The 12,083-nt window shown below is 43.1% G+C and overlaps 1 protein-coding gene across 2 annotated transcripts; it reads right to left on the reverse strand.

Annotated features, from left to right (window-relative positions):
• Positions 1-585: 585 nt before the first annotated feature.
• LOC135986667 (glutathione S-transferase 3) lies at positions 586-10,990 on the reverse strand. 2 transcript variants are annotated; one of them, XM_065630924.1, is made up of 7 exons: positions 10,585-10,990; positions 7,937-8,043; positions 6,027-6,078; positions 5,158-5,290; positions 3,228-3,369; positions 1,951-2,082; positions 586-1,375 (listed from the first exon to the last, which is right to left on the reverse strand). In XM_065630924.1, the coding sequence occupies exons 2-7, from the start codon at positions 8,021-8,023 to the stop codon at positions 1,232-1,234; spliced, it is 690 nt and encodes a 229-aa protein (XP_065486996.1). In that variant the 5' UTR covers positions 8,024-8,043; positions 10,585-10,990; the 3' UTR covers positions 586-1,231. The 2 variants fall into 2 exon arrangements, with proteins under 2 accessions (XP_065486996.1, XP_065486997.1); XM_065630925.1 differs by lacking the exon at positions 10,585-10,990 and adding an exon at positions 10,383-10,508.
• Between the last annotated feature and the right edge of the window lie 1,093 nt (positions 10,991-12,083).

Consider the following 12,083-nt stretch of genomic DNA (forward strand, 5'->3'; position numbering starts at 1 on the left):
AAGCTGGGGAGACCGATGACCTCTGAAGTGGGCAACTCATTCATCAAATATCAGATGGGTGTACTCACTGCATTCCAAAGTCAAGCAGCATCTTATTTCTTGACCCGTAACTAACACAGGAATGAAACAAAGCCATTTGGGATTGAGCAGTGGGCTTTTCTTTTGTACCCTTAATACAGAATGGTAAACAGCAGATATTAAACTCCAAGACAACATGCTACAGAGCAGTTTTTAAAAGCATATGTGCCATTTATTGAAGTGATTAAAAAAATCTGAAATTCCTTTGTCAAGTCACCTGCTGAAACCATAGATTTAAACAAAAAAAAAAGAAAAAAAGGAAAAGAAATAACTTTTTGAGTCTGGCAGGTACTAGACTTTAGATAGGAACTAAACCAGGTTTGTGTAATGGTTCACTACCTCTCCTTCACATCTCCCTTTGCTGGTATATAAATGCAAATGAAACGCCTTTTCATGAGGTATACGGGTTAACAAGGATCCCCTTCATATCAAGTATAAAGAATTTATCCTCCAAGAAAAGTAAAAATGAAGTTTGCAACCCCCAACTTCCATTCATGACACAACAGGGCAACATGACTACATAAAAAGTTTATTTGATTAGAACAGATCCTCTAGATACAGCAGTTACACAAAAATGCTGTTTGGCAGTCAATTTGTTTCCTAATTCAATAATAAAAGTGCAGCTTAGTTATAAAGGCACAATACTGACATTTCAGAAAAGTCATTAGTGTCCAATAGAACTGGCAAGAAAAGCACCTCCTTCCTACTTTCTTTAAGAGCTACTTGTTTCATTTGCCTACAATGATATTAAAAACAGTACAGGCCTGAATTGGAAGCAATCATTATACAAAAATCTGATCTGGATCTCAGAAGAAAACCTTCAGAAGCAGCAGAATCTGAAGCCGTCAGTCAGCAACTCATATTTCTTTCATTTTCACTTTCCCCTCTTCCAAAGAGTCTCCAGGAAGACAACATGCTTGCTGCCATTTCACTTGCTTAAAATTACCAGAAGAATGAAGGAAAAGAATAGGCTAGTAGCAAAGCGTTACAAAAGATACCTGCCTACTACTGTATTTTGTGTGAGAGAACAGGAGATACCGCTCACTGAAACTCCTTTCGAACACCCTTTCACCTTCTGTCTGCAGTGTAATTGCACATCTGCCATCCAGTTGTTCTCTTCAGCCAAGCACAGCTGTTGTTTTAGCCAGACACACTAATTCACTTTCACGTCATAATACATGCGGAGAACTTTCCTCACAGTCTCCACGTATTTATCATCAGGAACAGGTTTTCTCTGGCTTCCTGGCTCTAGAAATTTCTTGATTGTGGGGATGCTGCTTATCCTTGCTTTAAAAGCCTAAAAGGTAAACAGCAAGTACATGGTATTTAAAGAACAGAAAGTAACACAAGAAAAAGCAATTTTACAGATTTCTGTAACATCCTTTAACAAGTTGTATGTCGAGGCAAGACAAGAAATATAGTTTTAGCCATGGATGAATTTTACTCCTCCTCACCCCAACCTTGTTATTTTAAACAGTAATAAGGCAGCCCTCTGTCTTGTGTTGACATGAGATGAAGTAGAAACAGTTATCTCTGTTTTCAGATGTGTACTTTATTCAAATCACTTCTTGTGATCCAGAAAGTATCTTCTGCTTAAAGGTGTCACAGAACTGGTGAGAGGAGGGGAAAACAAAAAAAAAAAAAAAAAAGGAGAGTGGATTTCTTCGGATCTGTTCAGGATTTACTCCAGAAAATAATAGACTCTCTAGATGAAACATACTATGAGGTTTCTCCTAGAGCAAGCAGAGCAAAACTAGAGTGAAAGAGAAGTGATAAATGCTCTTGTTTTGTGGAATCACCTACACATAATAGATTTTAAAATATTATTTATTGCATTACCAGCCACATGAGTGTATTGTTAGTGTAAGGTACCTGTAACTGAGGAAAGCCTGAGAGCACATCTGACTTCTTGTCCTCTACCATCAAAATGGCTTCAAGAAGATGAACATCTGCCCAGCTAAAATTGTTGCCAACAAGGAAGTCGTGCCCATGGTCTTTCAAAACCTAGAAGTGTCGTAAGTGAACATGTGAAGATGTGGATAGCCAGCTGGGGTTGATGTTTTCAAAATGCACAGGCACACATTCTTTGACAATACTTACTGCCTCCTTTTCACCTTCCTCTCCCATGCAACTAGGGATACTATGAATGTGGGGGATGTGGGCCCAGTGCCTGCAGTCACTGATCGTTTTACGAGATATCTGTTGAGCAGTCCTTACAGTGGCAATCTAGAATCTCGGGGTTTCTCTTACCCATCCTTCCTATAGCCCAAGCTAACTCCACATACTGGGCTACAGAGTTAGATACCTCCTTGGTACTCACTCCTTTCCAGCCTCATAAATCTTCAACTTTTCTGTATGTAGTTACAGCTTCAGTGGGAAAATGGAAAATGTAAAAGAGACATGATCAGCCTAAAGCACTGGGGCTAGGATACAACAAGTGGAATCCAGGGCAGAATGAACTCTGGCAGCCATCTATAGGAGAGCTGCTATTTAAGTAGGAAACTGTCTTCCCTTTAGACCTCAAAAGAGAAAAGCAGCTATTTCTGCCAGATCATCCTGTCTGTGTGTATCAGTTTCCACTGAGAGCACCTGTTGGGTCCTGTCTCTCAGAGAATCAGTTAGAGAAACACCAAGATTCCAGGGGCTTAAGCAGCCAGACCACTGGGACTAGAAGACAGCAAAGGTAGCTGTGTATTACTGTGGTTAAAAAAAACCCAGGTAGATGAATTTGAAATGGTAAATAAAAGCTGACAATTAGCTATTCTAAAACCGTATTCCCTTTGCAATGCAAGTTAGAGAGTTTCATTTCCCCTATAAACCAGGAAATTGCTATTTTAACTGCATATAGCTATGTTTACACACTCATTGGATCATAACAGTTCTGAGCCAAAGGGGATGCTTGGACCCTCCAGTCTGTTGATGCTGCACAGGCCATGAAATCTCACTTAGGACTTTCTGCAATTAACTGACCCCAACTTGTCTCATACTGCTCTGACCTCCCTCTCATCTCTTGTGCCCAGAGACAGTATGATGTCCTGGTTTAAAGTACTGCACTGACACCTTTCTGCTTCTTCTGCTTTTGATAAAATACCCAGTGTTCCCATTGTTATCCTTCCAGAACAATGGAATTAAATGATGCTCCTACGTACCTTTTCATATACTGGGAAATACCTGCTTGTCGCCTTTTGAACTATAAAAGCACGTTGTTTCTCCTTATCCTCAGCCGATAAGAATGGGAACATCAAAATGAAGCCCATAAGGTCATCAGTTCCTCCAACATACATATCAATCCTTAAAACCAAAGGAAACAAAACCCTTAAATAAGAAGGCACCTGCATAATCAGAGTTTTCTTAGATTTGTGTTGTGACAGTAAAAGTTGAATTACCTGCCCCCCCCCGCCCCCGCCATGAAAATTATTTTGGCAGTTAAAAAAATATGTCGTAGTCTGAGTCTCACTCAGACTTGTAGTGTTGTTGGGACTTGACTTGCCTCATTGTGCAGGATGAAACAGGATAGTACAGAGGTTAAAAAAGTTTAACTTTGGTGTTACAGATCACTTCAGAATCACCAAAGAAATACACAGCACCACAAGAAGATTCATACCCAACTGACTTAGTCACCTGGATGTATCCCACCTTCAGAGTTCACCCAAAATCCAGGTGGTGCCATATAGTTTAGTAACGGGGTTGGAAACTTGAAGTCTACCAGGTTCTGCACCTAGCTAAATTATTAGTACAGCAGTTCTTCAGATCGTCCCTTTTATCCATTTTTCCAGAGCTCTGACAGCAGGTTTTGTACTGTAGACAGGACTCTAAATTAAGTCCTCATGAATATGAATAAAATATCTGGTAAGACAGTCTAACAAAATCTTCTAACCATCCTGTGTCATAAGAGATGTGAGTTCCTGCTGTGTAATAAAATAAAGTGCAGTTTTTGTTGTCAGGCAACAGCTTCTCTAAAAAGCCTCTGTAGGGATTAAACATGTTATGTGCAATAAGAAGCTATTAGTTATTCCTGCAAGCCTTAATGTATGCCAGCTTCTCACCTGCATCTACCTGGTCTTCCAAAACTGCACTTCTGCACTGTACAAGGTCCAGCTATCCAAAGTACTTCAACCTGGACCTAATCACAGCAACCCTTCCTCAAAATACTGATGCTCCCTGCCCACTGCTCAAGGACAAACTGACAAGTATCTGCTGGTAAGAGGGCAAGAAGAGGTTCCAGGTTAAATCTAAAACCCAAAACTCGATGGAGGAGTATCCTGTCTGAAGGAAGAGGCATGCAGGGAATGCAGGCTACAGGAATTATGGCTTTTTAGCAACACAAAGCAGATGATAAGCTATGACTGAGGCTCCTGTCTGAATATTCATTCTTTTTGTTACTTCCCTGAACCAACTTCAGCCAATTCTTCCAATCACTTGCACTGTTTAATTGCAGTTTATTGTAAAGTATCTATTAAAGTTAGATGCTTTATTAGTTGACCTTTAGTTTTCCTTCTTTTGAAAAACAATAAGAAATGGACATTCAAAGGTTACAGAGTGAGGTATCCCAATTACTTTTTTTTTCCTTCACACAGACACAACATCAAGATCTGGATTTAATTTCATGTGAAACCAGAAGTTTTTCAACAGCTTTTAGCTGTTCTTCCCCCAATTTCCAAGGACCTAAACCATGCACCTTTTACAATGCTGTGGAACACCATGCAATCACAGATAACATCAATGACAGATCTTATTTTGCAGACAAAACTTAAAGACTGACCATTGCTTTCCAAAAAGTTTTCTGTTTACAAAAATAGTTCAACATTTACACGCCAGTCACCTCCCAAATATCTGTGACATGCTATATTAATCTTTTACTAGCGCACAATAAACCCCCGTCTCAAATATTTTTATGTAAAAATAATCTAATTGGAACAAATCAGTTGGCTTGCATCTAACTGTGGCCTGCCAGGCTCACTGCAAGTTGCGTGTCACTGAGGAACACAAGTGATTCTCTGGGTGTGCAAGTACGTAATTAATTTTAGATGTATCTAAGCTACCATAACAAATTTAAGATGAGTAGTACTGCTACCGTACAGGGCTCTCTCCTTCAGGTCCTTCCCGTAGAGGTTGTACTTTGCTGCTATGTAGTTGAGGATGGCTCTGGTCTGCACCATCTTCATCCCATCCATCTCCACCATGGGCACTTGCTGGAACAGCAGGGATCCATCTAAAGGGAAAGACACATATTATTCTACTGGCTCTAGTAACTCCACATCAGATTTCTTGCTGTCTTCAGAGGATCATTACTTTTGTGGTGAGCTTGCTGTGAGTAGTCATTATATTAAACTGTGGTTCTTCACGCAAATAAATTACAGTGGTGGAGACAAGTTAAACTGCAGAACCCAATTATTGTGGATTAACATCTTTCCTTTTAAAAAAATTTAACTGATATTGCAGTCAGGACTCTGTACAGCAGCTTTTATGCTGAAATTGAAATACAGTGGAGACAATCACATCAACTAAGTAAAAAAACATCTAAGTCTAAATACATTTAAAAATTCTGTTTCATGATTTAAAACCCAGTTGAAGAAAATGCCAGATTCCCAAATTTCTCCCTTATAACCAGTATCTTAAGCTAAATCAGGACATCCAATGAAGTTTTAGGATTTTTTTTTGCAAGTTACTGAAGCCCAGGGTAAGTTTGTGGAACCAGGTGGGACACGTAGACAAACACAGAGGCCTGGGAAACTCTCCAGGTTGGAAAGACACAGAATTCTCAACTGCATCTGTCCACATATGGGAGACAAATCAGCCTCTGCAGCTGTTCACAGATCTGTTTCACTCCCCTCTCTGCTGCGTGGAAAGAAGGTCCCACACTGTCTTCAAAGTCTTCTCTTCACATGTCTTCTCTGAGACTAAGCAAAGTCTGGTCACACTTTTCTTGCGGTTTCACGTGGACTCACCTTGCAGGAGCTTCTCGTACTGCTCTCGGGTTTCCAAAAACTCTTCTTCAAACTGACAAAACAGAATGAGGAAGAAGAGGAAATGAGCATCTTCTCACATTTATAGAACAGATAAACTTTTTAAACATCATAAGAGAATACACATCATGGTTCCCTCCATTCCAGATATGGCTCCAAGGGAGAAAATACCAAGGGCGTAAGCACTGGCAAATTCTCTTGGACTGTCATATTTGACAAAAGCTGCTAAAGACAACCATAGCAGAAAAACAGGCAATAAGAGCTGGAGTGAGCCTGAGTTTCTTTGGTATTGAACAGGCAATTTAATGTAAGACAGTCAACAACACCGCCCAGGATGTCTTTAAAATGTTTTCTGGAATGTGGAAAAAATCTCTGCTGTGGGATATTTTGATTTAGGAGCTTAGACAGCAACCAATTCTTAGAAAGCTAAACCAAAGCTTTTACAAAAAAATGTAGAAGTATTATGCCCAGCAGGAAGTTTAGTACAGAAACATGTTTAGGACACCTAAAGATGAATTATGCACTAGATGGGAAATAAAAAGATACAGAATTGCCTGTGATCAGAATTATGTAGTTATATTCAATAAGGTCAAGTCCAATCAGTGCTGCTTACAGAAGAATTCAGTTCAAGATTAAGACACCAAAGTTACATGTCCACATGTACGTGTTTGCATGTGCCATCTGTGTCTACAGTCAATGTAGACCATGGAGACTAGAAAATGCCTGAGCTTACCAATCCCTAGATGTGTGGCTATGGACTCCCATGGATCCTTCCTCAAACAACCTTGCTCAGAACATCCGAGTGACTTATGTTAATAATTAAGACTTGCTGTACAAGGGAAACCCCAGAAGATTAGGCAAACTAATACAGTGCTAATGCTAGACCACTGTGAGTCTGATCACAGAGTCTAAAATACAGAACCCAGTTTCCTGCTGATGAAAAGCTGGGAAAAGAATATCCCAAGGCAAAATGTAATAATTGGGACCTGTCAAGGCTTTTTTCTTTTGCATTTAAAAAAAAAAAATGAAGAGAGAGAATCAAAACACATGAAAAAATGACGCAGCGAAGCAGCCTGTTGTGTCTTCTGCAAGGCTTTCAGATAAACACTGGTTGTCGTTTTGAAAAACTCAGGTTCCTTGTCTCAGTACAGGGGTAACCGCATGAAGTGTAACAGCCTACTATACAAAAGAGGACACTCGGAGCAACTACTAGTCCTCTGTGTCCTCAAACTGAATTATCAGTTTATTGCCAAGATTGATAGCAAATGAATAATTATATCCCATTTTTAAAAAAAAGTATTTTGAAATGGCATCTTGCTTCTCTAATTTACCCAAATATTTTTCTTCCTGCTCTGAGATGTCCGATTTCCCCTGACATGTAGGTCAATTTTTTCACTTCACCCTGTTAAGCATCATCTAAATGATGCAAGTAAGACAAAATAAAGTTAATGCTATAGCTTATTGTGGAGGATGTAGTCAGTGGAGTGAAAAATAAAATAAAAATCTGCGTGTGAGCATCCAGCTGAAAACAGAAAGACTAGAAAAAGCAAATGCACTGCGGTTTAACTTGGCACAGATAATAATTGTTATGCCAGGAACACACGTGTCATTCAGCTCAATGGCCCTGGGTCAGTAATCAAATGTTTGATCAAGCATTATGCATTCTTGCATTAAGCAAGAAACTGGTTTACAGTGTCATTGCTCGGAGGACATGTAAGTTGAAGCCATACTTTGGTCTGCCTAAAGTAACAGTGGTTTAATTATACCAAAAAGCAAACGCTCATTTACTACTCTGTCTGCAGATGCTTTCTTTTCTTAGTTAATAACCTGTGATCTGCCTCAAAGACAAGCTTACCAATGTGCAGCTTAAAGCTAAAAACACTAAAACAAACCTCGACCCCAGCTGCAGCTAACAACCAGCGAACTGGCTCCATCTTGCCTCTTCCATCAAAGTAGTAAAGTTTCGGTTTTCCAGCCATGACTTCAAACTTCTTGTTACCTAAAATAGTTATAAAAGATAACAAGTTAATAATGATAGAAAAATCTGATGGCAGCTGGAATGATGGCTCACAGGTCACTCGCACAACAAAAATTAAAGTTAATTTTTTAAAAAACATTTCAGTAAAGCTTCAGTCTAAATTGATTTGGTTTCACCACTCGACAGTCAAGTCAAAGTATTTCACAGTCTTTTCATTCCCCTGAAATTCAGGAATAGTAAGCATCAAGTTGCTAAGTAGGACGTAACAGAAAAAAATTAAGTCACCACTAAGGAAATCCTTGAAACTTTTAGAAAACGTAAGGTTTAGCACTAGAGCTACTCAATCACCACTGAAAGCCAAGTTTCGACTGCAGGGGAGAAGGGGCAGTAGATGGGTTTTTCCAACCTGGCAGTCCTTTTATCAAAGAACGCCAAAAGTATCTAAACATTAATTCTACACATACTTAGGTGAAGTATGGGAACATATTTTCAAAGCCGCTCACTTTTGTTTGTAGCTATGGTGATCCAGGGTAAGTATGTAACCCAGAATCAGTAGAAACTTCAAAAGAATTACCATTTTCTTCTGTAATAATCCAAATTAAAATACAAAGATTCAGACTGTTGCACTACTTACCCTTCTACCGGTTGCACTTCTTTCTATTAAGAAATCCTGTTGCTAAGCAAAACTTTATAGACTTTTCAGTTGATCAAACACTTTGCAAGCAGCACTTTAGTTCTCAAATGGCCTCATAAACAAGGCTATTAATTGTTATTTTTTTGAATAGACTAGTGTTTAGGTCTCAGCAGGAACTGGATCCCGCTGCAGAGCCATAAGCCAAGGGAGCATCAACTTTCATCATGCTGGCATTTCACACGCAGAACTCGGTAACAGCCCGTCCTGGCTGCAACTGAGAGCTGCTCTCCCTCTGCAGCGAGATTTCTTGTCACTCCAACCCACAGCTCAAGTAGTCCTGGAAAAGAGGCTGTTGGCACGCAAACAATAACCTCCAGTTCCCAATGCTGCAAGCATGCCTTCATAAGCGGAGGGAAAAAACAACTTATGAAAGACCATGAGCAAACACGAGGCAAGCGATCCGCCTGTTAGCCAACAGGCACAAAAGTAGAACACAAAGTACAAGGCTGCAGCAAACCATGGGAATTCAGATAAGCCAAGCTGTTCAGCCCTGCACGCCTGCTTAGGGGCTTCCATTCCTTCTTAGGTAAGTCACTGGAAACTAAAACATTGCTGAGTAGTATCTATACTGCTAATAAATGTAACAGCAGATGAGAAACAGAAAAAAAGACTAAAGAAAAGTATCACAGAATCACAGAATGATTAGGGTTGGAAGGGACCTCTGGAGATCATCCAGTCCAACCCACCTGCTAAAGCAGGCTCACCAGAGCAGATCGCACAGGAATGTGTCCAGGTGGGTTTTGAATGTCTCCAGAGAAAGAGACTCCACAGCCTCTCTGGGCAGCCTGTTCCAGTGCTCTGGCACTCTCAAAGTAAAGAAGTTTCTCCTCATATTCAGATGGAACCTCCTGTGCTTCAGTCTGTGCCTGTTGCCCCTCATCCTATTGCTGGGCACCACTGAAAGGAGTCTGGTCCCATCCTCTTGACACCCACCCTTGAGATATTTATAAACATAAACGATATCCCCTCTCAGAAGAACAGAATGAAACAGGAGTTGCTTGTACTACAGCTAAATTCACAGCAGAAGAAGGAAAAAGCCAAAGGTGATTCTTAACTTGAGGTTAAAAAAATTAAAAACCAGAAGAGTCACTTTTCTTCAGTGCACCTTCCCAAGACCTGCTCCTAGCATGACAACTGGCGTATCAGCACAGGAGATAAGTGAGTCACTGTTGCCCAGCACACACTGATGCCGCAAATAGAAGGTAAAGACACAGTGGATGCTTGCCTTGTAAATGCAGGGGGATCGACGAGCTTTGAAGCAAGCTGTAGCATTCTGGTTCCTAAGATTGAGTCTGACATACAGTGCTGGAAGAGAAAGTCCAGCTCGTGAACTCGCAGCCAGGAGCTGCAATCGCAGGCGGGCTGCTGGCCATTGCCCTCAGCCTGCTATCTCAACAGCAAGAGGGACTTGGGGAATAAAGGATCTCAGTTTACCCCCTTGTGATTTGTGAAGGCCACTGGGCTGACAGCGGGAAAGAGGGAACACAAATATCCGTGCAAGAGGCCACTGCTCCCATGCTGGCTGCACAGACCAGAGCACTGGTGAGGAGCGCCAGGAGACCGCGCGTGTCCTGCGCACCCAACGCTCTGCTCGCCCAACCTCGGCTGTTCTTGTCACAGCTCTCGTGTCACACCAGCCTGGGGGAAAGTCCCCTGCTCAACTTACGACAGGTAGTAGCCTCCTGGGCTGTTGACTCCAACCCCTTCCATTCGTGACAAGTTCTTCATAGCCAGAAGATGAAGAGCGGTTCATGTAATTAAATGGGGAGCCATAACGCTAGTAACTGGTGGTGAGGGGAGGGCTTGGAGGCAAAGAGCAGAACGGAGCAAACTCCCACGTAAGAGATGAGAAACGCTGGAGTACGCACCGCTTGTACCGACGCTGGTTTGGCTTGGGACGAGCAGCCCGGGCCCAGGGACGTGACATCCTGATCGGACAGCCCGGCGGCAAACTGGACCTGGCACAGCACCCGGTCCCCGCGGTGCTGACGGGGAAAGCGAAATCACCGAAACCCGCACTATTCACACGGAGAACGCGAATAATAAACAACAAGCAAAGAAACGAACGCGGCTTTTAACTGGCGAGGCCCGCAGGCTGTTCACTCGCCCGCGGCTGCTCGCCACCGCGGGAGGACAGCGGCCGGGCCGGGCCGGGCCGGGCCGAGCCGAGCCGGGCCGGGCCTAGTCGAGCCGGGCCGGGCCGGGCCTGGCCGAGCCGAGCCGGGCCTAGCCGAGCCGGGCCGGGCCTGGCCGAACCGGGCCGGGCCGAGCCGAGCCGAGCCGAGCCGAGCCGCGCCGCGCCTGCGCACCCGCCCCGCCTGCAGCCGCAGCCACCGCCCCGCGCCCCGCCGCCGCGCTGTGAGGCGGTGGCAAGCGGGACGGCCGCCAATAGAAAGCCGCTACTTTGCATAGTTAGCGGAGGCTTCTGGGAGGAAAGTGTAACGAAAAACAAACACATTTAAAATTTTGAGGTGGTTTAGCCTGGAACGCTTGGTCTTTACCTAGAGGTAACTTCATCATGTGCGTCACTGAATATTCCACGTGAGCAGCATCGCCACAACGTAAAGGTAATTAAGTTTTTTGACCTTTATATAACTTTTAGGCAGAGCTGTACTGTGGATGTGAGGGCGATCTGGCTGCGACATCTGTCACCCCATTGATCGCCAGGGTTGATTCGGCTGATCTGGCTGGCTAGGCGGGTGTCCCCTTCCTCCCTCACCGCTCCATGTGCGTCCCTCCCGAAGCTGCGCGCTCGGTCGAAGAGGACGACCTTCCCCGATAGAGGCGTACCGTTCATCGGTCAAGGGTATACGGTAGCTGCGCTCCCCTGCTAGAACCTCCAAACAAGCTCAAGCGGTCCATTTGTAGGAGAACGTAGGGTAGTCAAGCTTCCAAGACTCCAGACACATCCAAGTGAGGCACTGCACGGGGCAGTCTGCCATTGTTTTGTGCCACGCCATGCAAATTATCCTTTTCCAAACCCTCTGAAACTCCCATTATGCACATATCCTTTGCACTGCAGCAGGAAGGGGATGTAAACCAGTAATTACTTTACATCCCTGCGGGCCTTGCTCGGTTTATCACTTCTCTCACATCCGTCCCCACTTCACCTATGGTTCCTTGAGCTCCTCGCCTTACACACACTTCAGATACAATCCAGTATTATTCACCTAGTTTATCACCTGGACAAAGTCACTTTAAGCCCATGTAACAGTTACCAAAAGGGCCGGGTTTGTAAGTTATCAACCTTCTCCAGCTTCTACTGTCGTGAAAGCAGGCGGAGAAAGCTGAGGAAAGGTGACACAAGACACTGAAGATTAGAATAGATTTCTGTTGGACTAGACCTATGATGACCATCTAGTCCAAC

The sequence above is a fragment of the Caloenas nicobarica genome, chromosome 3 (genome assembly GCF_036013445.1).
Source record: "Caloenas nicobarica isolate bCalNic1 chromosome 3, bCalNic1.hap1, whole genome shotgun sequence".
In the NCBI taxonomy this organism is placed as follows: Eukaryota; Metazoa; Chordata; class Aves; order Columbiformes; family Columbidae; genus Caloenas; species Caloenas nicobarica.